The sequence below is a fragment of the Folsomia candida genome, unplaced genomic scaffold (assembly GCF_002217175.1).
Source record: "Folsomia candida strain VU population unplaced genomic scaffold, ASM221717v1 Fcan01_Sc001, whole genome shotgun sequence".
Classification (NCBI taxonomy): domain Eukaryota; kingdom Metazoa; phylum Arthropoda; class Collembola; order Entomobryomorpha; family Isotomidae; genus Folsomia; species Folsomia candida.
In genome coordinates, this window is record NW_019091193.1 from 1,246,487 (window position 1) to 1,274,266 (window position 27,780).

Sequence of the window (27,780 nt, forward strand, 5' to 3'; positions counted from 1 at the left end):
TTATATATAATTGAAAAGTTAAAAAACTACTAAATTGCTCAAAATTTTGCAACGTCAATCTCTAGCAGGATTCAATACCCAACTTTCACACAATGTTATTGCACTTTCCTTAAATTGAAGTCCAACTGCGTAGTTGTCTTACTCCAAACCATAATGCCCTTTCTATAAAAGTTGTCACTGCACTTTAAAATTGAATTTCTTTTCACTTTGAAAGTTCGTGTGGACATTTTGAGAAGAAAGTTGGTTAACTTTTTAAACTTTGTACTTACGACACTACGTCGAAGAGAAATCGTATTGTTGCAGCTGGTCGCCAAGATCAGGGCGTAAAAAAGTGTGCAGTGAAAACAAAGATTTTATGGATTTTGCCATTTCGCAATTAATAAGGTTTTCAATTCATCTAATTTTAACGTATGTGTCAGTGACTGTCACTGACACATACGATTTTTTGTGACACAAAAAATCCTGTGAGAGAAGTACGCTTTTTTAAATAAATATATCTTTTCCGTAAAACCTAATCCGATATTACGTACCTCATGGAAATTAATATACATGTTTCCCCTCTGCAATTTACACCTGGTTTTGACAATAAGGTAAAAATTCGAGCAAGGTTTCCGAAAAAATATGTTTTCATTTTTAGTAAATCTCCGCTCCTGGAATATCTTTCATATGTATGTATGTACACTCTATCTGTTACTCAACTGTGGTTTGGGGAAATCAAGAATGAATTATGTACTCAGGATGTCGTTACGAGGATTATTTTCCACTCCACATTTCCTCGAGTTTTATTCCATACATCATCGTAACTGCTACATTTTCGCATTACTGGGTATCCAAGGAGTGAAATTGATTGAAAAAATTGCAGTTCTGACATGGAGTTGAAATTTATAAATCAAAGATTTTTTTCGAGTTCCACATCATTTGGGGAAAATAACAGTAACAATTGTAAGAGAAAAGTGGGTTGAGGCGAAATGGTCTGGAATTTCTTTTAGATTGGGTTGTCACGGAAAATAAGCTCAACCATGAGGATATTATTTTAGGTATTATGTAGAAGAACAATACAAAACAGGGTCTATTTTTCATTAATCTGCAATGAAAAGAAATGAAGTTCTCGCAAAGAGGATATTATGTATTTTATACCTACTTAATGTTAGTGTTGGATAACTTGAATTTCTGTTTATTTGATATGGTTCTTACCTCCCTTGTATCTTAGGGCTAGAAAATGTACTCTCAAGTTGGACGAGCTATGTACATAAGTACTACATATAGAGCTCCTCAGGAAATTATTAATTTATCTGCTGCAGATATTTTTTAGATGAAATAGGTAATGCATGTTTAATGAAAACAGGGGAAATAAGACAATTTTATTACTTATTACTTTCTACAACTTTCCGGTTATTAAAAAGTAATAAGTTTACCGGATGTCTGGAATCTTTCTTCCTTTAGATAATATGATCTTCAATAATTTGAGCAATAAACAAAGCTAATATTTTCCCAGAACTTGTTCCCGGCAATGGAATAATAAAAGTTTATAGTGACAATTAAGAGAAGCAACAATACTCAAAGTTTTGATATAAATACAGTAATTTTATTTCTTCAACGTGATGCTATACATAGGGTATTATGATGCATAGATAATAGTCCTCAGTTTAGTTACTTTATCTGTTTTCGTTTAATTGGATTTATGAAGATGGGATGTTTAAAACCTTACTATCTGTATTTCCCTCACAGTTAAAGATAAAATTACTCCATTATAATGGAGTTTTCGATGAATACATACGTATTATTATAATAATACTGTCCTTAATACATAATGTATTTTGTCAGAACTAATATTTATCTGTGGTGAATTTAACTTTAATTATGTTCTTGTGGGATGAGTGACCGTTAGTTTATGTAACTCCACCTACATATAATACTTCAATAACTTATGCGAAAATTAGCATGGATGGCAATTATCGTAATCTAGCCTCATTCATTTCATACGTATGTGGGAGGTGATCGATCGGGGAAAGTTACTAATGCGTGAGGAAAAGAAGACCTGAGTGACATATGGAATTGACGCGAAAGGAAGTTAAGCAAAGGAATAAATTGCACTTCGTCAAAGAAAAGTTTACTCTCAGAAACTTATAATTTAGCCAAATAGGCAATTAGCGATAGTGCATTAATTAAATGGTATGATGAGACAGAAGCTATAAATGGGAAGAATTTACTAAATAAATCTGAAAATGCATTCAAATATATTTCACTAGTTACATACCTAAATCTTACATATACTTTTTCTCGAACCTTATATGTAATCAAATTGACTTGGCAACTTTATCCGTTATTAACGGGCCGTTAAGTCGTTGCATTTACTGTTACGTAAAACGAATTAGGTAACTTTTTTTAGCCGACAAGTCTCCAGGAGGTTTTGTTTTTGCATCATACGGTAAAAAATTTGCAGCCTATGACACTCCGAAGTTAATTAACTATTTTAGTGTACATATTGTTTTATGTAATGGTATGATCAACAAGTATTTGGTGTCCGGATTGTAGACTTTACCCTAACCACACAATAAGCGATTAATATTTTCTGCCTAATATTTAACTACATAAATATGTGCGACAAATCCATAAAATAAGAGGTAAATAATTAGGACTCTCATGACACTACACGAATTATCATGCTCTAATTAATACACGAAATCTTTAAGTTAATTTGACTTAGAACCTACAAAAATCGAAGAATTGTTAGTATTAGCTTAGGAAATATTAACTCAAGTAATATTAGCCTGGCAGATTCTATGCATTAATATATCCTATGTTGTTCAATCAGTGATTTACAGGAACAGATTTTCATGCTTCTCCATGAAGGTTAATATCTTAATACTTTAAAAAACTATGCAAAGTCCGACATTTCGATCGTGAATTTCTAAGGGACGAATTTGCAAAATTCTCAAAATTCGCAAATTTGAAAATCTGGCTGCCAAATCTTATCAAATAATTAAATCTAGGCCCAAAATAATTTTAGAACCGAATTTGAACGATATTTGATGAGTTTTGGTCGCATTTTAAATATATCAAAATTCGCATTAAATTCGCACATATTGGCTTGTATCTCGAAAAGGAGATATTCGCTCCCCCAATGTTATTGCGGATTCTTAATCTACAAAAAATTACGGAAATTTTGAGGTATCTCCGGCCAAATTTGGTAGGGCGGATCAAAAACACATATAGATGGTATTCAGGTATATTAATAATTGTCAGAAAAAGTTTGTACTTAATCTAGCGTAATAAAAATTCTACGGTTGGGTAGAATGAATTAATTTTTTTCCATTGTACTCTATCCCGGAGAGTTACTTAATACGTGTAAATATGAGCATATATACATATGTACACAATTTTTTTCGCCAGCACATTAATTGTTCTGCATGCATCGCACATTAAACAAGTTTTCATGCGATGATAGTTCTTAATGTGGACGTCATGCTGATTTGTATCCTCCTCTAGAAAAATAAATCATTTGTCGTCGTTTTTATTTATTTACGTACGTATGTGAGTATGTAGTCATATTTTTTTATAATAGGGTCATTAGTCATGAGAGCATTTTGCGAAAAAACGTTTGACTTGGCATCCCTTACAAAAGAGAATAAGCGAATGTTGAATAAAGAGAAAGTTGTACATAATCACTTGCAGGAAGGAATTGTAATTCAGTTGTACCCTGTATCGTTTTTATACATGTAACTCTGATAATTCTTTCGGATTGTAAAAGTTGTATAAAAGTGTTTCACGAAATGGAGTATATATATTTATGTAAGATATTGTTGTAACAGTGGATGGCTTCTTTAATTAATAAGAGAATGTACTAATTAAGTGGAATTAATCTATGCTAAGGAAATTATGTATTCCAACAGAGTGTTGAAATTTCCGTCTTACTTAATTACAACTTTCCTACTCGAATTTCCTTGCCCGCTAATCGTGCTAGCTTAACAATTGGATGGTAACATTTGGCACAGTTGTTATTATAATAGTGTTCGTCTAGATTTGCAAGACAACGAAATGAAATCTGCCTTCTGCATATAATTCTTATTAGTTTAGGGAAAAAGTTTATTTTTACTTTTATGTGAAGCCCAATGTAGTGTAAAGCTGACAAATGTTTTGTAAATTATTTACATCTATTATAAATAAAACTCTCAATTTTGTTATTATTGTATAATCAATGTACGTACCATGTTTTACAGTGGGACAATCATGAACCCTAATGTGTGAATGTGTACAACCAGGTTTTCCATAATTCTATTAGTGATTGATAAATTTTAATTTGCTAAAAGTTACGTACTTAAGTTGTCTATAAATTATTTGCTGGCATTTGACAATAAATTTCTCTTGTAGTTAGATTTGGCAAAAGTAGAGTAGGGTTACAGATATTTACCCTGAACAAGAACGTATTGTGCTTATATTTACAATAATGAGTTAGGAGTGTCAATTTATATTGTAGAAACTTGGAACATTACGTACCTTTCAGAGAATGAAACAAAACATTGCTGTATCATTTAGATTCTTCAGCATCGACATCGATTTTACAAAAGAAATAAAAGAAAATTGTGCTCGTTTGAATTTATAAACCAGCCTATAACATTACATGTGAAGAGAACACGTAGCAATGTTTAGATTAGAGCGTTCAAATTGACAAATGAAATATGGTTCTTCACAATATATAAGTGCGTAATTCACAAGTCACGAAAGGATACATATCGTCAACAGGATGAAGAATTGCATAACTCACAATCATTCAACGATTCAAAATAATATCAGCGGGAAATATGGAAAATGCGAACTTTCCACCTCATTCTAGTTCAGATGTTCTTGCCAAAATTATTGTATTCCCATATTGCTAACATACGTATTCAATAAGTTCGAAAGGTCTGGAAGCTTTTTGAACGCTCGAATAAAGTCATTGCTTTGTCACCTACGTTCGTGCAAACTGAATGAAGAATTTCTACACATTTAGAAATAGTGTGAACATGTAGAATTCCACAAGTGAAAGTTGGTCTAAAAAATAGAGGGGTTGGGTGAAAGTGGTGAGAATGGATCAAGTGGAGAAAGTTTGTGGTGGAATTCATCACGAACAATGTAACATTTTCACCTCCACGAAATAATCCAACCACACTTTCCATCCGCCCACACTGATCGTGAAATGTCAAACCACTTCATGAATCACGAACTATCTGGATATCGGAGAAGAGACTTTTTTATCCTGGGGGCGTATGTATGTATACATCCATTTCATTTTATTAACTGAGAGGGATTATTTGAACAAGGACTTTAAAGCATATTGATATATAACCGGCCCGGTTATGCATAGGCTACTAAATACAAATTTGTAGTGTCGGGTAATATTAACGGCTGCGATTGCGATTTACAATATTATACATTTTCAAAAATTTTGAAAAATTCGAATTAATCGGCCAAAGTTTCCAAAGTATTTTTAGTTACGAAAATCGGTCAGGAATTGCAAAAGTTATTGCAATTCAATTTTGCAAAGCCAATATGTGAAAATGTGTCTACAATTAAGCGGTAGGTTATGCATTAGTGGTGAAAAAGTAGTGAAAATAGGGTCCGGAATTACATGTCAGCGTATGCGTCAATTTTAGTGAGCAAATGTGCTCAACACCTATATAGGTTTTTGGGGATGAAATGTCAAACCACATCAGGATTCACGAACTATTTGAGCATGAGCAGAGATAACGGAGACTCAAAATCAGAACATTTTATGTCCTGGGGGCGTTCAAAACATATCAAAAATTGGGGCAAATATCACAGCCGGGGATTTCCCCATAAGGAGAGTGCCATGTCCTTTGTTTTTTAAAAGAAATATTATGGACTCCACTGAAAAATAAGGATCCAAGTGCCTAAAATCAGAGTTTCTTTTCTCCCGTCAAAGACCTTTTCTCGAAGGAAAGCTTTCAGGACTTGGAAAAAAATATGCGCGAAAACTCATTTAATTCAATCTGTGGCTCACGTAAAGTTAAATATGTGTGCAAGTTAGTTTTGGTCACATAACACGGCAAAAAGGGAATACGGGAATAAGGAAGGAAATGTTTTCCAAAATTTCTTAAACACAATTCTGAAAATCTGGGGAAATAAAGGGAATTGTTGTTAAATATTTGCTTTGTAGAAAATAATAATTTATTAGTTTGATTGAGTTTAGAGGAAAAATTACAGAATTATTATGGAACTGAGTATTTTTTTAGAATAATGTCTTCACTCAATTATCTGTATCTTGTAGACAAAAATAGGTATATAAAAATTAGATGATTGAAGCCTCCTTGAAAATGCATAAACTTGGTTAAAGATATATATTTACATAAATATTGGTAGCTACTTTGAATAGAGACATATTATCATTTATTCTGGCATATGTATTTGATTGGTAAGTCTATTTTACTAGAACGTACCATTTTTGAAAACCTTGTACATATTCCTACTTTAATTAAGCCTGGTTTATCATGTTCATGTATAATTTATTCACATTACTTACCTTAAAAATTCCTTACTTATCTAAGTTCGAATATATATGGATAGCTACATACTTCATCTACCAATTCCCATTTGCTGGTCCTCCGTTCAGACCAATTTCCGACTAATCATTTCCCCATCATAGGCAAAGATTCCTGACACAACAAATCTAATTGTAAATAGTTACATTTTAAAGGACGCTATAAAGATTGACGTCTAAGAATTATAAGAATTTCGCTTTGCAATTATTGTCGGAAATGTTGATTGATCTGTTCATCCAGCAAATTCGACGACAAACCGGTATTATCCAACGCAATTCTTTGCATCTATTCCAATCCGTATGTTGGGATGAGAAAGCTGAATTAATTAAACCTCTCCGTTTCAGCCATCCCAAATACAAATATTTTCGACGTTTTGCTTACATTACGCCGTTAATAGTAGGGCCTCTGCTGACATGGAGGTGTCTCAATTTGTACAGAAATCCAGGACACGAAGATAAATTCGAGATCCTGGCAACATACATAGGATTCGTCTTAACAATGGTTGTCATTCCGTATGGCCCGTTCGTTCTTGGGCGTAGAAGATTAAAAAAATACGTGCACTGCTATAACGCAACATTCCAGGATTGGAAGAGATTTCAAGGTAAAGTGTAGTGCGGGTTGATTACCTTATGCGGAATTTTATATCATTTATATATGTAGTAATGTGTACTGCTCCAAGTATTCTGGCGCCTACACTCTACTGCGGTCGATGTATAACTTTGAACAGGATGGAAAACTCTTCGCAGCAATAATACAAATACTAAGCGGGATTGGGACAACTTTTTGTGCCTTGGTGGCATTTTCCCAGTTTACTATTTGCATTATTGTCACACCATTAGGAATCCTGGTTCTCTACTTGGGGACGTTATTCATTATTCCGGCCAGGTACGAAGTTAAAACCAGAAAAATCTCGAGTGACCTGAATTTCACGAAAGGATTCTGACACATAATACCCTGCAAATATTAATGATGTTGCATAATGAGATATGTCAGATGTTCGTAATTACATGCTTGCACAACTTATTTGCTGTCATGTTTTCCTCCGGGGCGCTGTATAATACAGGGCTTGCAATACGTGTACCATTTTTCAAAACCGGTATTCGGCATTTGCGGTATTGAGGCCTTCGGTAATACCGGTATTACCGATACATTATGCTAAATTTGTATTAGCCGATGAAGAAGTAGTCAAAAGGCAAAAACAAACTAATATGCTTAACATTTAACACAAGAAGCTTTTTTGTCAATTCTAAAATTAATGCATAAAGTTGTTTTTGTACAATATAACCTGAAAAATCACTGTACTCATGAGTTATGCGTACGAGTCATACGACATGACTCGTTTTGTTACACGATTGTGGCGATATCGAATCAGCAATTCATAATTTTAGTATTACCTAATATTATGGTTTTAGATACATATGTTGTATTGAAAATAATTTAAGCATGGAGCATGTGAGACTATCACAAATTGTTCTACCTTCCAACCTAGTTTTGAGGAAAGGCTTACTTTGATGTATTTGTAATTTCAAGACTAAGTACTTATAAGTGTACACCATTAAGGTTTCCATCGAACGACGCATTGTCAATAATGGTTTCAAAAATTGCTTTATGAGACAACAAGACCAGATTTGGAAAATCTGATAACATCATTGTAGCTAGGAAGTGAATTAACAATATTACGACGCGTTTTTCAAATTATTATAAGCCAGCTTTGATAACTTCTAACCTTTCCTCCAGCTAGGTATTCTCCTTAGATCTCTACATTTAAAAACTGTCAAAATGGGGAGTATGTATTTTAAGTAAAGTCCTGTTGCACAGGCCTGTTCCACATAATCTGTTACTAGAATTTTAAAATAAATTCCCAGGGCAGAGAAATATTTAAAAGTATGCTGATTGTGAATCGGATTACAATCTAAGATTACAATCGGATTACAATCCCAATTGTGAATTGGGATTGTGAAATCACAGATAATATAATGACTAATAATGAGTCATTGAATGAGGTTTTAAATAATATTTTATTGGACTCAATACGTACTTAATGTGAATTAGAACTTTTACACAATTTGTTTATTATGCGATAAATTTATACACAAGTTTAGAATTGAATATTTCGAGTTTTTTTAGCTGAAAAGATGGAACTAAATATTAAAGAGATTTAATTCGAATACCGGTATTCAACTTTTCAAAACCGGGATTCGGTATTCGGTAATACCGGTGAATACCGCGGTATCAATACCGGTATTGCAAGGCCTATGTAGGATATTAGGATCATCCTAATATCCTTCATAGAGGTTGGACGGTCTGCTGTACTGGTAGTCATTGTAAGCGTGATAATTGTCGGAGGTATGACATTCCTGGAAATCTTTTTAATTCATTTCATGTCAAATGCGGTGACTTCTTCGAAACAATTTCTTCACAAGATGAACTACATTTATGGAAATCATAAATACGAATCCAGAGTGCTAAAAGGGTTACTGCCAAATTCAATGAATATCGAATTTGTTAATTCTTTGAATACATTGGTCAACGGAATAGAGATGAATTGTTTCCTGAATTATTTGCAAAAGGTTACGGATAATGCGATGACGTTACTCTTCGCTAATAAATAAATTGTTATGGGACGAGGTTATGGGATGCACTTAATATAAATTATGCCCTTAATATAAATTAAGTGCATACTCGTGTTTTGTATGCAAAAAAAATTAAAAAAACACATGATAAGAAAACATCAGTTCGTGTTACGTTTTATTTAGCAAAAATTTCAAAATAGTTTGCACGAATGCTAAATATGTTACGTCACACAAAAACATTTATAGCCTTTCCATATAAGATTAAGCAAGCCAGCGATAGCATTGAAGCATAACGTGATTCTGAAGGCAAATGCCTAAGGGGATTTTATGATACATACATCTACAGTAGAATCACCCGAGTTAGCATCCAGTATTACCTTATCAAAATAGTAGTCCCCAGGCATGTTGTTTTACGATAGGATAAGATCAGACCGGAATACGATCGGATGAATGAGTAGTCGCCTGTATTACGATCGCATCAGGGAATAAGGCAGTAAGGAAAAATTTCAAAAAAGTATGAAAGAATGAAATTATGAAAGATTATTCTAAAAATGTGAGGAAATAAACGGAATTGATGTTAAATATTTACTTTGAAGAAAGCAATAATTTATTAGATTAGCTAATATATTAATGAGTTTAGAGGAAAAATTACAGAATATGTTTTATCGAACTGGATATTTTTCTTAGAATAATGTCTTCACTTAATTACCTCGTAATAATATAAAAAATTATGTTGATTGGCTTCCTATTCAAATATAGATACCCAAATTATCTTATTTAGAATATGGGCAGCTAAATACATATTTTAAATAGGAGCCTAATGTCGTTTATTCTTGCATTGATAGACAAGCCATTTTTAGACGAAATTAACCTCCTTCGCAAGCCTTCTGCACATCCTTAGTTTAATTATGTAACATTTTCATGTCTAATTTATGAACATTCATATAAGACTGCAAACATTTCTTACTTAAATTTTCATATATTTATATGAATGCGGCTTATTTTGTGGCATATGCCAATTGCCCACTCTCCATTCCCGATAATCATTCCTGGCCCATCATAAGTTCATGGAACACAAGCCTAAATGTAGTTAGAACATAAACGATATTTTAAAGATCGACAACTTAAGAATTTTGCTTTGCAATTATTGTTGAAAATGTTGACTGATCTGTTCACCCTGAAGCTTCGACAACAAATAGGTATCATGCAACGCAATTCTTTGCACCTATTCCAATGGATATATTGGGATGGCAAAGCTGAATTAAGTAAACCTTACCCTATCAACCATCCCAAATACAAATACTGTCGACGTTTTGCTAACATAACGCCGTCAATAGTTGCGCCTCTGCTGACCTGGAGGTGCATAAGTTTGTACTTAAATCCTGGGAAGGAGGACCAATTCGCGGCCCCCGCGGCATGTATAGCATTGGTTTTAACAATGGTGATCATTCCGTATGGACCGGTCGTTCTTAGGCCGAGAGGATAAAAAAAATTCCTTCACTGTTACAACGCAACATTCGTGGTTTGGAGGCGTTTTCAAGGTAAACTTAGCTATGCAACGTATGGAGGAGTTTAGATAGCTTGAAGATTGTCAATTTAAACTTTACAACATACAAATTTACATTTCCCAGACGCAGAAAAAATTGTTGCCCGGTCGTACTCTCCTGACAAGATATATCGGGCCATGACAAATATCAGAACCCTCTCCATTGCATTCTACATCCAAACTGACTACACCATTCCGATTCTCCTCGTCCTCGTAGCCATGTCGAAGTACTCAGTGGCGTACACTCTACTCCGGTCGATTTACAACTTTGAACAGGACGGAAAACTTTTCGCAGCAATAATTCAAATACTTAGCGGGATTGGGATAAGCTTTTGTGCCCTGGTGGCGTTCTCCCAATTTATTATTTGTTTTAGCATCACAGGATTTGGACTCATGGTTCTCTACTTAGGAACATTATTCATTATTCCGGCCGAAGAGGAAGTATAAAAACCAGAAAAAGTTTGAATTTCGCGGAAATGATTTTGGTACATAACAGCTTGAAAATATTAATGATGTATCATACAGAGCTATGTAAGATGTTCATAGTTCATTGCATGCACAACATATTTGCTGTCGGGTTGTCCTCCGGAGCCCTGTATTACATCCTGAGGTCATTGATAGATGGCGGACGGTCTGCTGCAGACGGTCTGCTAGTTATCGTGCTAAGCGTGATAATTGTAGGAGGAATGACATTCCTGGAAATATTTTTAATTCATTTCATATCGAGCGCGGTGACGTCTTCGAAACAATTCCTTTATAGGATAAACTACATTTATGGAAATCATAAATACGAATCGCGAGTGCTAAAGGGGTTACTGCCAAATTCGATGAATATCGAATTTGTTAATTCATTGAACACAATGGTGAATGGAATAGAGATGAATAATTTCCTCAATTATTTGCAAAGGGTAACGGATAATGCGATGACCTTACTTTTCGCTAATAAATAGAGGGATATATATAGAATACATATTTTTATGTCGTGTAAATCTTATGAAAGTAAATATTTTAGAAGTATTGCACATTGACGACAACTGCTACTGGCACATACTGCTTTGCATTACGTATCATAGAATATAGTTCACATATATAGAGACCTATCATATTGCTTCTCCCAGCTATTTTATGTTACATAAGAATGTATAAAGTCTATATTTATTTAATTATGTATAGGTAGTACAGAATATAAGAATTGATAAAATTCTTATTCCATTTCATAAGACCGAATTCTGTATTCATTTCTTACATATTGGTAAGTGATTTATTGAGCATACAATATTATGTACATATGTTTTGTTATGCACGTTGAAGTATAAAAAACTATAGTTTATATTCTATAGAAAGGCCCAGAGAATAGTAACTAAAGTATTCAACTCCATTCTGTACGCATTGAGGGATTGGGAGCTATCTATTCTGTCGCACAAATATAACAGAAATAGCTAAAGTGAGAGTGGTAGCGAAATTGGAAAATAAAACGTTAATTTGATCTGCACGACACAACCATATCCATAATAGTCCTTATCTTAATTTTCAAGCGTGTGCCTCCTCCTGCAATGACTTCTCAATTCTGGAAAATTGAAGAATTTTTTCCCACAGAAGTAGCACTCGTAGTTCAGTTCTCGATAGTGCACCCGCTTCAAGTGAAATGTTAAACTTGGTTTCCAACTGACTTTGTAATCGCAGAATTCGCACTCGTGCATGATTGGGGTCCCATGATGATTTTTATGATGTAGTTGGAGTCCCGATTTATACAGGAAAGTCTTAACACATAACTCACACCGGAATATGGATCGAGATAATTTATCCTGGTGTGTCACCTACAATATAGCAATACATAAAGTATGAAAATACCCCAAGACACGGTAATACTGGATGCACCATAAACAAATATTTAGTCTAAAGGAATTTATGTAAAATTGACTAAAAGATGAGTAAAATTATAATGGGCGCAAAACATAGCTTAAGACATTTGTCAAAAGGCTCTGAATTTTAGTCATTGATTTACATATTAACTTTTAAAAATTGACCAAACCACAATTTACTAATTCTTTGGAGAATTTCAAAATACATATCGTCGTACTAATTCAGAAAAGAGCTAAGTGCCTTCGACGCTTAATTCAGAAAAGAGCTAAGTGCACACAAAAAAAGATGAAAAAGAGCTAAGTGCACACATGTATTAGTTATGGATCGCAGTATTTAGTAAACATTATGCACAACTAAATACTGCGATCCATAACTAAATACATGTGTGCACTTAGCTCTTTTTCATCTTTTTTTGTGTGCACTTAGCTCTTTTCTGAATTAAGCGTCGAAGGCACTTAGCTCTTTTCTGAATTAAGCATCGACGGCACTTAGCTCTTTTCTGAATTAGTACGACGATATGTTTGTATGCTTGTTCTTCTCGTACCTCATGTCTGATGAGTGTAGACTTGCGGAAAGAACTCCATCCACATGTCGCACATTTGTGTGCTTTTTCCGTCGTATGTTTAATGATATGATACTCGTGTTCTTTTTTGGTATTGAATTCCTTCCCACATAGAGGACAAGAAAATCTGTGAGGACTTTCGGAATGCTGGGATTTACAGTGGTTGAGCAAATCCTTCTTATTTAGTAAACCTTTACCACATCCAACATACTGGCAGGGTAGTCGTATTCGTTCCATGTTGTGAGTGATGTGGTGTCGATTTAGTAAATTTTTAGATTTAAATTCCTTCCCACAAATAGTACAGGGAAATCGGGTGGGATTTTCCGAATGCTGCTCATTATAGTGTCGAGTGAGGTGACGGTTATGGAAAAACGTTTTATCGCATCCCAAAAACGAGCAGGGCAACTTTGTCCTAGTTGTCGTCGCATGGACGGAATTCATGTGCTGTCTTAAATTCCCGGGCATTTTAAACGCTTTGCTGCAAATTTCACATGGTATCATTTCTCCCTGGTGGCCATGGGTGTAGGACAGGTGGATGAGGAGGGCTCTTTGATTTTTTAGAGTTTTGCCACAAATCTAGATATTTGAAAGATATCATTTATTCGTATTCAATTAACTTCTTGGAAACTACGATTTTATGGAAAATTCTTGTTGGGGATGATATTGATTGCTTACTTACAACAAATGTATGTTTGATTTCATATATATGTATGACAGAATATTTATTTCAACCAGTTCCAAGTTGTGAGTTTTTTGATGAAAAAGAAATTTTTTAAATACTGGTCGGTACCGGGAAAATTCTAAAATTTGTGAAGAAAAAATATAAAAAAAATCAGCTTTTTACCATCGAGTTTTCCACAAATTACAAAAGGAATGCTCCTATTTGTTGGAAAATTAAGGTGTGAAGGCAATTTATGCAGTACGTACGTTTGTGTATTTCGTCCTCAAGGGAAAATAATCTGGTCCACAAATGTCCGTACTTCGTCCTTAAGTGATCAAGGAAATCTTACCTTGCAAATTCCTGCTGGACCGTGAACTAAAAAATGTTGCGTTAATCCTGTCTTGGATTTAAATGCTTTCGGGCGGTAACTGGACTTCCAATTTTCCATCTGATTATATTCCATTATATTGGGATTGCTTAAATTAACGGATAAATTTTCTTAGTACGATGGTTTGAGTTACTCATTGAAACTTCGTTAATATGTCAGTATCAATACTTCACCTATTTTTGTTAACTTACCACTTTTCCGTTGTATTTAGTTAGGCAGAGAGCAAGTTTACTTCATTCTCTAGCACACAGGACTGCCAAGGTTTTAATGAGTTGGTGCTGTAAAGAGTTGAATAGCTTTTTATTTAAACAATTTCGGACAATAAAACCCACTAAAGTCCTGGTGAAGAATTGTGTTTCAGTCACTGGACTGTAGAAAGCCTCAAATAAGGGGTTCAGGCTTTTTTTAAGGGTTGGACAGTCCACATGTTGATTCATCTAAATGGTACATAAATCGAGCAAAGGGACAAAGCCTCGTCTTTAGTTGGAATTGAAGGGTTGATTAAGCTTTTTTAAGGAAAGGGTTACATAGATACAGTATGTAAAAGAATTCATCATACCCATTTGATTTTTTCGTACAAATCAACTTATCTATACAACTGTTGGCCGTAATTATGAGAAAATTAGCATATTTATTCTTTAGGATATGGGCAATTAAAAAACATTAATTGGAAAAATCCGATGGGGCAATTTGCGACGCAATTGGTTTCAATACAAAATTCATGCATCAAAAAATTGTTCGTACCTTTGGGAATTTTGACTATTCTTTGTTCATTTGCAGAAGTACCAATTTCTACTCAGCCTGAAATGAAGCCAGGGTAGTATTCTTTCATAAAAAATAAATTTCAAATAATTGCATACACTAATAACTGAGGAGATGGCTTCGTTAGAAAGCATGTCGAGGTATTACATTATAACACTGCTATTTTATGAAAAAATTTTGAGATGCACAAAAATGGTGTATAATCAAGTTAACTAGAACAGAAAGGTGTAAACTCAGTGAAAATTTAGCATGAATTTGCAATTTTAGCAAATTCATAAGCATTTTCTCAGAAAAATTCGATACTGGCAAAAGAGAATTTCCACCATATCTTGAGTATGGAAGACAAATCGAGGTTGAAGAATCCCAAAACTAGTAGGGATTGATAAGCAGGACCTAATATATATCCTGCATTTCAAACTACATTTCAAAAAAAATATTGAGAGGACCTCCAGGGTCACTAAATAAGGACAGCGTAGTTTTTTATGAAGTGAATTTTAGCCCCTGTTGAGAATTGTCGATAAAATAGATAGGACATGTGGCAAACGGCCTGAAATGGAGTAAATGGGTTGTATTCGATTGACTCTAGCCCCAAAGGGGTTGCTGGTTTGTCGACAACACGCCAAAGTTTCAAAGTGCATAACACATCTTGCCGTTCATTACTTATGAATACTTACGTTGGAATGGTGGGGCCCGAAAGTCATCATATTATTTTTTTTGAAATGTAATTTGAAATGCAGGATATATATTAGGTCCTGCTTACCAATCCCTACTAGTTTTGGGATTCTTCAACCTCGATTTGTCTTCCATACTCAAGATATGGTGGAAATTCTCTTTTGCCAGTATCGAATTTTTCTGAGAAAATGCTTATGAATTTGCTAAAATTGCAAATTCATTCTAAATTTTCACTGAGTTTACACCTTTCTGTTCTAGTTAACTTGATTATACACCATTTTTGTGCATCTCAAAATTTTTTCATAAAATAGCAGTGTTATAATGTAATACCTCGACATGCTTTCTAACGAAGCCATCTCCTCAGGTATTAGTGTATGCAATTATTTGAAATTTATTTTTTATGAAAGAATAGTACCCTGGCTTCATTTCAGGCTGAGTAGAAATTGGCACTTCTGCAAATGAACAAAGAATAGCCAAAATTCCCAAAGGTACGAACAATTTTTTGATGTATGAATTTTGTGTTGAAACCAATTGCGTCGCAAATTACCCCATCGGATTTTTCCAATTAATGTTTTTTAATTGCCCATATCCTAAAGAATAAATATGCTAATTTTCTCATAATTACCGCCAACAGTTGTATAGATAAGTTGATTTGTACGAAAAAATCTAATGGGTATGATGAATTCTTTTACATACTGTACTTACGACATTCTAAATATATGCGTATGATTTACTTATCTTTATCTATTTATATAAATGACCTCATTTTGTCCCAATGTATGTATGTACTTTGATGCAGTGGGATAAGCCCAGCAGCTGAGACACCGAGGTACCTATTGCCGACTCTCCATGTACACGTGCTACCATGGCTATCCCCTGCATGTCTCCTCGCTGTTATTATAGCAGCCAGGATATGCAGGCAATTTAACTGACGTGGCCGTGAACGAAGCCACTTGCGACCCCCTATACCCGCGTTATCCAACCACTGTGTGTATAGACCCTCACCCAGACTGGAAGGTGGGTCGGTTCTATACCACAGCAATCGTTACCTTACACGAATAGACACACCTCTCCAGCCAGACCATGGTATAAGCACCTATTGCTTTCAGCCCCTTTGGATGCGAAGACATACATTGAAAGTATGTCTGCTCTATCCACTCGACAGATTGCCAATAGCTCATGACGGTGAGCTACTGGTTCTCTGGGAGGGCAGCCAGATTCTCCCGGGGCACGACGACGGGTGGTGGTCACCCATCCTGCCCCTTGGTTGAGTCATAAGAACTTAACTTGCGGCCCGTCTATAGAACCGAAGCAAGCCCCTCGCCAACGCTCATTTTGTCCCAAGCATAAGTAGGATTCATTAATTCCTGTTGCCTATCACAGCCAAGTAAATACCGAATAATAGATGTACAATTATATGAAAAGCTATTCTTACATGATATTTGATCGAATTATAATATTTTATTTCAAGCCAAAAGAACAGTATTACAATATAAGATCCAATATGCTATAAGTATTCGATAAACATATATCTTAACGACCGTTTGCATTGATGAAGGGTAATCTTATTTTTTACAAACTTTCCATCCATAAAGAATACATACAGTCTGGATATTCTTCAGCGTATTTGGCAAATATTTTTGGGTCGGAAAATATTTTTGCCTTATTTCTAAAATATATATGCAAACAAATATTTAATTCCTTAGCAAGTATTGGAATGCCGTATTATAATAAACTTCCTAATTACGGAAGCAGACTTGTCCACTAATTCCTCATCTTGATAAACTTTACCAATGACATAAATCTCCATTGCAGTGTCAACATTAATTTCTGCGTAAATTAATTTTGCACAGAAGCTCGTCAATCGTGGCAAGTCGTACCGATCTGACAATTTATACAAGTCGAAGTGTCCCTGCAGTTCGACGGTCTGGAGTTTGAAATCAGAACTGGATCCTTGATACATCCAGCGGATCATGTCCAAAACAGCGGCGTAATCGTCAAGTAGGGTAACCTTATTTTGCACAGATTCCAAATTGTCGCCACTAAACATATTCCAGAAAACGGGGCTGCGTTCTGAATATATCAAGTTAAGCATAAGGTTAATTACATACATACATGTCCAGTATGCAGATTTCTTTGCATGTCTTGATAAATGTACTGATCTATCTTACTGGCCAAGATGAATTTATGTGCTGCAATTTCCTTCTCGCCACATACGATTGTAACATCAGAGAGAAATTTGGACATGAAAAATTCCGAAAAGTTTTCGTACGGCGGAGAATCGTAATTTGAAACTTCGTCATATGGTGTCAAGTGCTTTATGATTGGTGCTACATAAAATAAGCGTATCATGTTAAGCCTTCATTTTAACTGAGTAAATCACGAATTTCATTAATTGTTCTTATCCAACGAGTAATTCTGTAATTTTATAATATAAAATACTTACGATTCTCAAACTGTAGTTCGAAAGTCAATTTTAACGAGTCGACCGTGCTAATCCTCGTCCCGTGCTTCAAATTGTAAATGGGCTTCATATCTCATAATATTTTCATCCTTTAGGATTTCGATAGGTAGAGTACTATGATATGCAATGCTTTTCGACCCAGCGTAAATAGTGCCTTTAACAAAGAGTAATTTAGCAGAGAACTGACTAACTCCAGAATTAAAGAGGTAGGGTCGACCTTTTCGAATTTTGATTTCGATTTTTATATGCTCATTCTATTTATACCTCATGAAAACCGCGAAAAACGTTTTTGAAAAAATTTAAAAAATATCAGAGTGCCCCGCACTCTCAAATTTGACAAGTCTGATTCAAAACACTGTTTGTCAGTCAATTTTCATCCAATTGACCCCAAATTTATAACAGATACTCATAACAACATTCCGCATGAGGGATTTTTTTGAAAAATTCGAAAGTCTCAAATTCTAAAAGATATAACCAATATAGGTATTTTCAATGTTGGGTAGTCTCAAATTATCCCAATTTTCATGTCAACGTAAAAAAGATACTTTTTTGCTTGTTTATAGGAAATAATCCAGATTTCCGCTAGAAAGACGTGGATTTGAACTTTTTGCAATTTTGTAAATTTTAAATTATCATATCTACTTTAATTTTAGGCTTTCGAATTTTTCAAAACAATCCCTCATGCGGAATGTTGTTATAAGTATCTGTTATAAATTTGGGGTCAATCGGATGAAAATTGATTGAGAAACAGTGTTTTGAATCAGATTTGTCAAATTTGAGAGTGCGGGGCACTCTGATATTTTTTAAATTTTTTCAAAAACGTTTTTCGCGGTTTTCATGAGGTAGAAATTGAATGAGCATAAAAAAATCGAAATCAAAATTCGAAAAGGTCGACCCTACGTCTTTAATTCTGGAGTTAGTCAACTCAGTTCGTTCCCTGATGTCGAAATGTATCTCAACTCGACAATTGGACCGCGTTATTTCGACGAAGCTATGAAATCAGAACAAATATTATTTAAATTTAATTGTTTAAATAGGAAGCCATTTAAAAATATTTTATGGATGCATAAACAATGATGTTATTGGCTGCATAAATTTGGTATTATATATTTTCAATAATTTTTACGTCAATGACTCACCAAACATATTTAGAATTATTTAACATCCCATGAGAAAATTTAGGGCCATAAGCAGTCAATGTGGGATAGTCAGTATTTTTGTTTGAGAAAGTAGAACCGAATGAAATAATCCAGTCGTAACTTTCTTTCCAGGTATTGACCTAAGCGTTAAGACATAAAATATGTGTTATGGAATAAATAAATATGTATAAGGCATTTGTAATAAACTTACGTTAACAATGGTACGGGCAACTGCAGTAGAGGATGTCGCCATTATGCATAAATACTTTACAGTTTATTCGGTACGAAACAAAATTTAAAAACAGTCTCGTAGGACTCACCGAGAATTTAATTATGTACTGTTGGTATGTTCTTTAAAATATTATACACTAAAACTACATTGGTCGACTCCTTGATCTAGCTTTTGATTTATCAAATAAGACCAAACCATACAAAAATATTGTGAAACATGGAGAGAAATATGTACTCACTTCAAAATGCTGATTAAGAGAGCATGGCGCGGACACGCCAGATATTTCGGAAGGTGCAACAGCTGGAATGCATTGTCTAATGGAGAGAGGACTCTGCACCAAGGTTAACGCGTTGTGTATTTCTTGTAAATCATGAAGATATAGATGTTTAACCTAACAACCCTATAACACTATTATTATTATTAAGCCTAATTTACTGTATTTAAGATAAAAAGTGTGACAAAAGTTTACATTGCTCTACTCTGAGCCCTGAACGGATATGATCTCGGTCAACCTTGTTCTTTCTTTCTTTCTTTCTTTCATCCTTTATTCGTGTGTTAATGGATATCAGTTACAAAAACTGGTTTGAAAACCATGACACAGTAAGAAGCATAAAATATATATAAGCGGTAATTAATAATAGTAAACATAAAATGTGGAGAAAATAGATAAAATTTTTGACGATTATTTAAATTATTACGATTAAACAGAGGAAAATCCGATAACAGGCTGTTTGGTGATCAAAATATAAGTATACTCTATTTGTGATTACTTATCCAACACCATACTTGTCAAATAAATTATTAATTGATAACTTTATAGATTTTAAATCTAGGTTGAGCAAAATCATACAATTCGTAGGTACATTGAGTAAAGGATTAAGAATTTTAGATAACTTGGACAGTAGTTTTTCATAATTAATGGTCGTGCTCACATTGTCTTTACATTTAAACGTGGGCACACAATTAGGACATGACCAACTTTTGGATTGCAAGATATTCAAATAGGATACATTTGACAAATAAAGGTTACAACGGCTTTTGTGAAATAATTGAAACAAAATGTGCATTGAATAACGCCGTCTTCCCAGCCGTCAGGATTTGTGTGGTAGTCAATGGGATCGCCTTTGAAGATAACAGAATAATTGACTCCCTTGAAAGTGACACAGTAGGAGATATCGAAGACACGTTCGCCGCATAGAAAGCAGTCAGGTCCATCCGCTGACTCGTGGTCCCAGGTGAGAAAGTCGAGGTGATGATCAATTTTTGCATTGGCAGGGTCCTCCCTCGTCCCTTCCAAAATAATAACGTTGGTGGCTGGATTGGCCAATTTGATAATATCCTCCACAGACATAGCAGGGCTTGGAGGTAGGGACATTTTATGGGGGAGGGGGGGGGTCGTCAGTGTGGTAGCCCTTATAGGAGAGAGGTAATTAAAATGTGCTCTAATATGTGTTTAAAATTGGACTCTATAACCTCGGCTTATCTCGAATGCTCGAGATATGGCTCTCAAAGAGACAAGATAGTAGTGTGAGGATTTCCTTCCGGTTTGGGGGGTTGTTCTTGGCAGTGCGATTGGTGTGAGTGGCCCTTTGTATTCCTCCGCTCCTGGTTCTCCGCCTGTTGCAGCATCTGGTTGGGAGAGTCCACTTCCTTTGAGCGGGTGTGCTATGGTGACACAAGGGAAGGTTCGGTAGTGACCAGAAAAAGCGGTCAAGACGGTCACTTTTGTCACTTTTTCGATTTGCACTGCTGTTATTGGACTATGTCCGGGACGTGTACTACTTTGTGAAGTGGGGGGTCACCGATTTATTTCAAAACTTTGAAGTAAAAATTTATTAATGTGGCAGAGAGAGTGGTGACGTGCGCTCTCACTTCCTCTTACCTATAAGTTGTAAGTGGTACTATTGGGGGATTTATATAGTTTTATATACTTTTGTATGATTCCCATCATTTTGCTAATTAACTAATTTTCTAAAAGTGACGTTAGGTGATCCACAAAAAAATTTCTGCATTTGACATTAACTTCTTCTTAAAGCTTAGCCGTCTTACTGGAAAGATTAAGGCTTCTGTAAACCTGAAAATTTTAATATTTCAACAGATTGGGATCATTTGCGGGTAGTAAATTTTACATACATATATAAGACCAGTCCATTCTCTGTCTGTGTGTCTGTTAGTCGCTAACGCATCCCTTCAATGTATTAGATTACTGCATTACTGCAATTGATTACTGCAAGTATAGCAGTTTTTCAATGTTGCAATTCCAGAATTTTGGTATTTCGGCATTTCGGTATTACCATGATATTGAAACAGATTCGAGAACTCGTTCAATGCTTGATTAACTTCATAGATAAATAATATAATAATCATTCTGTAGCATTAAATGCTACAGAATGATTATATATATTGCAAATTTTGCAATATATATGTATACATATATTTGACACGATGCTTCATTATTTCCTTGATTGAATATTCTGTACGTAATTGCCAAGATAATGAGGTATTGAAAATAACCCAGGAATCCCATTACATGCAGGAAACTAACTTGTTGATACATTTCGATTTTGGAAGCCTACAAATTTACAATTTCACCAACCGCATAAAGGAGTTTGAATTTTATACTGGGCAAGAATAATGCGTAGTCGTGGATTTTTAAGGCCTTGTCGGTACTTTACCTCTAAGAGAATCGGGATCCACAAGGAAATAAACGTAACTAACAAGGGATTCTTAAGTACAGTAACTCGAAGTACGTCTCGTACGTAGGACGCAATTCTGTGCATGTATTCAAATTTGTAGACTTGGATGAGAACGCTGGGCTAATACATATTGAATTGCAAATCTTCTGACAAGGTTGAAGTTGCATAATTCCATTTCCCAGCCATTAAAAACTGGAACTTGCTATCTGTGATCTTCTTGATGAGATCTTTATGAGTGCATACATCTGTTATATATGCGCTTGTTCTCGTTAATGAGTAGACTTGTTAAATATGATAAATAAAATAACATACCTAACTTACATGACTCTCATAATATAACATAACTCACATTTTATATGTGGAGACAATCATTATTGCGAAAGTGGGAATCCGTGAATATTAATATGAATACATATTCAGTGAATATGTATCTTAAGATCCTCATCCTCAGTACTCTAGACAATGTGAGCAACATCTGCACGTACACTGCAAACAATATTATTACGATATTTGGAGTTCTACTCGTCACGATTTTGTGTAATAGATACATAGATAAATGTAGAGCTATACAGACTGGTAATTTCTATTACCGATATGGTAGAGATTTTTGCCAGATTCTTACCACATTGTATTGTGTCATACGTACGTGTCCTTACCAAATTGAAGAGTCCTGTATGTTACGAATTTGTAAGAAATTTATTACCAGATTATTTTCAGTTTAAAATAAACACAACTGTATTATTCTTCCTACATATCGTCGTACTAATGCAGAAAAGACGTAATTGCACACAAAAAACGATGAAAAAGAGGTAAGTGCACACATGTTTTTAGTTATGGATCGCAGTATTTAGTAAATATTATGCATAACTAAATACATGTGTGCACTTACCTCATTTTCATTGTCTTTTGTGTGCACTTAACTCTTTTCTGCATTGAGCATCGACTGCACTTATGTACAATGCGGTGCAATTGCCTAGAAAATAATGGTTTTATCGTCCACACTTTGTTATTACTGAATCGAGCTGTGCCATATTTGGTCGATGTGATACCTTTACCATTCTCTACAAACCTTTAAAGCGTGGGTTTAAACAAAATTATTTCACGGTATACAGAAGGAAAACCCCAAAAGAGGCGGAGCAATTGCTTATCAAATTTTGGCTTTTGAATTTTGTTCTCCTCAATCTAGCATAGGAATTAGTATTTATTATATTTATATGATAGAATAAGGCCCTCTGAATGAGAAAAATATACACTTCTAAATATATGTATTTGTATTCTACCTGATTTTATTGGGGTATGGGTGAAACAAAACCATTATAATGCTAATAACTTGGAACCCCGAAGATGTAGAATTATTTTAGCGATATTGTGAGAAAGACCGTCAACCCTAGTTTGTATTTCACCGAAAAGTTGAGAAAATAAAGAAAGTTTGGGCCAAAAATAATAAACGAGTAGATATCTGCCTTGGTTACTCATGATTTGCGATGATTTTCCATACGTAAAATTTCAACTCAATTTAAAAGTTTCAAATTTTTAAGTCAATAATAACCTTCCGACCTCTGGCAATTCAGAAAATTAAATTTGGGCTGCGATCATTAATTGTAATTGCAAACTTAAAAAAATTATTCAGATAAATTACTCCCATAAGGACTCAATGTTACAAGTCGCGCATGGAGTTTTTTTTAGTATTCCGCAATATCTAGCAAACCTATTTTTCTAAACTTATTTTTCTAAACCTATTTTTCTGAATTGCCAGAAGTTGGAAGGTTGATACTTTGAAGTAAATACTTTGATTAATTTTAAATTTAACTATCGCAAGTAACGGTTTTCAAATTACATGTCGCTTCCTAAACAAATTTGAGGTGGATTGGATGCCTTGAAATAAATCTTCGTTTATCTTAGCATGGTTAGATGTATACATAAATAAAAATTTTCCAAGGCAGAAGACGGCATACTTACCATTCTCCTTGGGAAAGTACACTTTTTACGGTAGTAATCCACTCCCCATCCACCCCACGTGTTTAACCCCAGGCAGTTAACCAATTTCTTCCGTCATAAATATATACAGCTTGATGTTAAAGTTGTGCATGATCCTGATAGAATAATTAGAGATAATCCATTAAGCTACAGTAAAGGGAAATATACATAGACGGTAAAACCGGTTCCACAACCCTTGAACGTTGCTGTGGAGGAATTAAATGGTTTTATTGCCTCCACAGTCTGAGAACTTGTTTAATATCTTATTACAAACATACATATTTGTATCAGTTTAGATTTCCAGTCGTTTGTAGAACAACTTCAATAATAATTTTAAGAATCATATATAAAAATTAACCAAAATGAGACAACAGTTAAAGAATCTTACGTTGATTCTCATCTCAATCTTTGCCGTGGTTTTCATTACTCCTCCGATTTTTGTTCTTGTAATACTTCCATTAATGTTATATCGGAAAGTTATCATATTTCTTGCCTCGTGGAAAAAAGACATCTATCGACCACTCAATATCTGCAGCGGGGCGCTTGTTTTTGATGACATCTACGGAAAACCAATTTCCTCTGAGTGTGTCGTAACTTATTTAAGGGACGTGCATGACACCACTCAATTAATAGCCAAGCTGGAGAAAGCTGTACAAATTGTATGTAAAGATATTGGGGGTCCTCACACATCGAGAAAATATTTCGCCTAGTTTGCTCGCTTAAAATTCCGTTTGCATGCGTTGGAGCAAAGTGATGGATTTTAAACGAAGCCAGCTTTTTGTAACCGACGGGTAAAAATAGTTTTGGGTTAGCTACTCATAACTATGGGATTCAAGAACCGCGCAGTGTCACAGCTCAGGTTAAATAAACACAATTTTGGGCGTATAGATTTCAAACAGATTTCTTTCGCTTCATAATTTCTAAGCGAGCAAAGTAAGCTAATTTTTTTGACAATGACTGAGGTCCCCCATTTACTTTAAGTAGGTATTAATGGTATTCAAAGCAACGGATTATATTCATTAGAACGATTATAATCACAATCAATTATAATAATCTACCATGAGCGCACCTGATTATCAGTGTTTTATTACTATTTTGTTCAATACCAAAGTCCTAAAAGGCCCTTAGTTACTCATCGTAACTTAGAGACTCTCAGGACCTTGATTTGAAATGAGGATTATAATCCACAGAATCGTCTGTTGCGAAGATTATTTTTTTGACGATTATAATCACATTGGTTCATTTTTACTCATAGAGAATTTTTGGAAAATTATAATCGAAAAGGATTATAATTGCTAGTATAATCTATTACCGTGAAAACACTTATTTCAATCAAATTTTTATATCCGATTTTAATCTGAATTCTGTTTTTTAGCATCCTGAACTTACCTGCATTTTACACTCTTGGATGTCAACCCTATTTTGGAAGAAATCCTCAACTTTTCAACTTGCGCAACATATCACGGTCAATGAGGAACCCGACCCAGAAAAAATCCAGCAATTCTTAGATTCTTTACCAGAGCAACCGTTTACAAAAGGCTTCCCGTTATGGGAAGTCATATCACTGCCAAACTATTCGAACAGCAAGTATGACACAAAGTCTGCACTGGTTTGGAGATTTCATCACATTTTAGCTGACGGTTTAGCGATTATTTCATTCTTTAATGATTTCTTTGACTTTGATAACTCCGGAAAAGAGATGAAATCCAGGGAAAATTTTCCGAACTTGAGACCTTCCAAGGTTACGAGTAAGATTTTGAATTTCTTCGAACTGGTGTTCGTGACTCCGACCGAAACAATATTCCGTTTTTTGAAAGGGATCGACTCAAATCCGATCAAAGATCAGGTGAGGAGCGCGGAAATGACGCGGTACCAAGATCTGATAGCAATCGATATGGCCGACCTGAAGCGAATTTGCCGCACTTCTAAGGCTAATATCACGGTTCTCATGTTTGCCGGTGTTACCGGTGCATTAATGAAGGCTATGAAGGAAAGAGGGCGACATATTTGTCAAGATGCGACATCAGGTTATGTCATGCCCAGTATTTTCCAGCACGATGGGACCTTAACGAATAATTTGTAAGTACAAATATTAAATAAGAAAAAAATGTATTTAATGCCGTGTCCTAGATTCTGCACACCTTCACCGCTGTTCACTGTTGCTCAGACTTGACTTATCTTATGGGTTTGTAGGACCCGATACAGCGTTGTAAATTTAACGAAAACTCGGTGCTTACTCTAATGTCTTGTAGAGCTCGATGTTTCAAATAAGGGCAACAAAAATCCCAGAAGTTACACTTTTTCACTGATGTTTGCTCAGACACACGACTTACTACTAGCTTTTACATTTATATGATGGTGAACTACATTTAACCACAACCATGTAAGGGGGTGTGGTCACTTTTGCAATATAAAAGAAAATCATATCATATTTATTTATTTATCAAACGTTGGAATTTCTAGAAATTAGAAAAAAATTCGAATTAACCAAGTTACTATAGTTACGTACAAATCTAGCTTTTAAACCATATTCCGAACAAGTATCTTCCAACTTTATCCTGGAGCAATCCATACACTAAATTGAGATGTTTTGGAATTTCAACGGAATTATGGATTGTGATGAGCTCTCAGTTTTTAATTTTACGCGGTTGGGGGGGGGGAGGCTGAGACTCGCCTGTACGGAAATTAAGATTAATACTCAATCAGTAGTGTCTCACATACTCCTCTCCGTGTTAAATTTAAAAATCAGAGATAATCATAATCAACGATTGCGATGTATGGATTGGCCCAGCATACAATTCGTGGATAATAACATTCCTATATCAATTGGTCTCACTTTCTAGAATTGCAGTCCCACTGAGGATCCCGCTGTCAGAAGCAAAACTAGAGCAAAGATTGGATCAAATTTCCAACCAATTTCGTCACCTTTTCAGCTCCACAATTGTCATAGGATTTTTTTTAACTAACAGAGCGTTGGGACTATTTGGTGGAACTGTACGGAAATATCCGGAAATTTCTAAATTGGGAACTGTAATGCATTCAAACGTCGCAATTTTTAGGGAAAACAGATTCCAATTATTTGGAAATCCTGTGGAGCGAATCTCCCCAATTACTGGTCTGATACAGAAATCGTGTCCCATAGCAATAATCAACCTTAGCTACAATGGGAAAATGGGGATTACAATAACGGCAGATAAGGCCGTATTTTCTGGGAGGGATCAATTAGAAAGAGTAATTAACGATGTAATATGTGAGATTAATGAAATTGGAAGGATACCGGTGCATGGGGAAGAAGTTGAAATGAGTTTGGTTTAGAAAGAAAACTGCTAAGGATGCAAATGTTAAAATAAAGCCTTCTAAAAATAGTTACGATTGCATTTTTGACCTTGGGTTGGCTCATTTCGTCATATTTATCAACTTTTTAACCTATTCTACGAAGTAATTAAGTATATACTAAATAAAACGTGGGCTTTATTAAATAGATTTCGTCATCTTTGGGTGTACGTTTATTGAATGGATTGTTGGAGATGCTATAGATGGTGTTTGAAGAATTAATTATGCTTGAGCGTTAAGTATGTAAAGAAGGAATATGTATAAGACATATCTTATATGTATTACCACGACACAATAAAGAGATTTAAATGCGCCTCAAATTATTACCCACTAGGTTACCAACGACACCGCCTGTGGGGGGCGAGTTGAGACT

General features: G+C 34.8%; 3 protein-coding genes and 1 long non-coding RNA gene across 8 annotated transcripts; 1 reads left to right on the forward strand and 3 right to left on the reverse strand.

Annotated features, from left to right (window-relative positions):
• Positions 1–10,995: 10,995 nt before the first annotated feature.
• LOC118434146 (gastrula zinc finger protein XlCGF8.2DB-like) lies at positions 10,996–14,712 on the reverse strand. Of its 3 annotated transcripts, XR_004833797.1 has the most exons (5): positions 14,324–14,712; positions 14,011–14,220; positions 13,763–13,883; positions 13,066–13,659; positions 10,997–12,475 (listed from the first exon to the last, which is right to left on the reverse strand). XR_004833797.1 is itself a non-coding variant. In XM_035846956.1 (4 exons), the coding sequence occupies exons 2-4, from the start codon at positions 14,205–14,207 to the stop codon at positions 12,182–12,184; spliced, it is 1,002 nt and encodes a 333-aa protein (XP_035702849.1). In that variant the 5' UTR covers positions 14,208–14,220; positions 14,324–14,712; the 3' UTR covers positions 11,636–12,181. The 3 variants fall into 3 exon arrangements, 1 of the variants encoding a protein (XP_035702849.1); XR_004833796.1 differs by having other exon boundaries at positions 10,996–12,475; positions 13,066–13,883; XM_035846956.1 differs by lacking the exon at positions 13,763–13,883 and having other exon boundaries at positions 11,636–12,475; positions 14,094–14,220.
• A 2,295-nt stretch (positions 14,713–17,007) lies between these two features.
• On the reverse strand, positions 17,008–18,218 carry LOC110842248 (BTB and MATH domain-containing protein 42-like). Its single transcript, XM_022087960.2, has 3 exons — positions 18,013–18,218; positions 17,738–17,896; positions 17,008–17,639 (listed from the first exon to the last, which is right to left on the reverse strand). Exons 1-3 carry the CDS (start codon positions 18,098–18,100, stop codon positions 17,269–17,271), a joined length of 618 nt encoding a protein of 205 aa, XP_021943652.1. The 5' UTR covers positions 18,101–18,218; the 3' UTR covers positions 17,008–17,268.
• Positions 18,219–20,313: 2,095 nt separating this feature from the next.
• Positions 20,314–22,578, reverse strand: LOC118433963. The gene is made up of 2 exons (XR_004833695.1): positions 21,535–22,578; positions 20,314–21,475 (listed from the first exon to the last, which is right to left on the reverse strand). It is a non-coding gene; the product is annotated as an uncharacterized LOC118433963 (long non-coding RNA).
• Positions 22,578–27,555, forward strand: LOC110842250. 3 transcript variants are annotated; one of them, XM_022087963.2, is made up of 4 exons: positions 24,387–24,733; positions 25,450–25,822; positions 25,892–26,153; positions 26,918–27,555. In XM_022087963.2, the coding sequence occupies exons 1-4, from the start codon at positions 24,437–24,439 to the stop codon at positions 27,387–27,389; spliced, it is 1,404 nt and encodes a 467-aa protein (XP_021943655.2). In that variant the 5' UTR covers positions 24,387–24,436; the 3' UTR covers positions 27,390–27,555. The 3 variants fall into 3 exon arrangements, with proteins under 3 accessions (XP_035702400.1, XP_021943655.2, XP_035702399.1); XM_035846507.1 differs by lacking the exon at positions 24,387–24,733 and adding an exon at positions 22,578–22,784 and having other exon boundaries at positions 25,450–26,153; XM_035846506.1 differs by having other exon boundaries at positions 25,450–26,153.
• Positions 27,556–27,780: the final 225 nt, after the last annotated feature.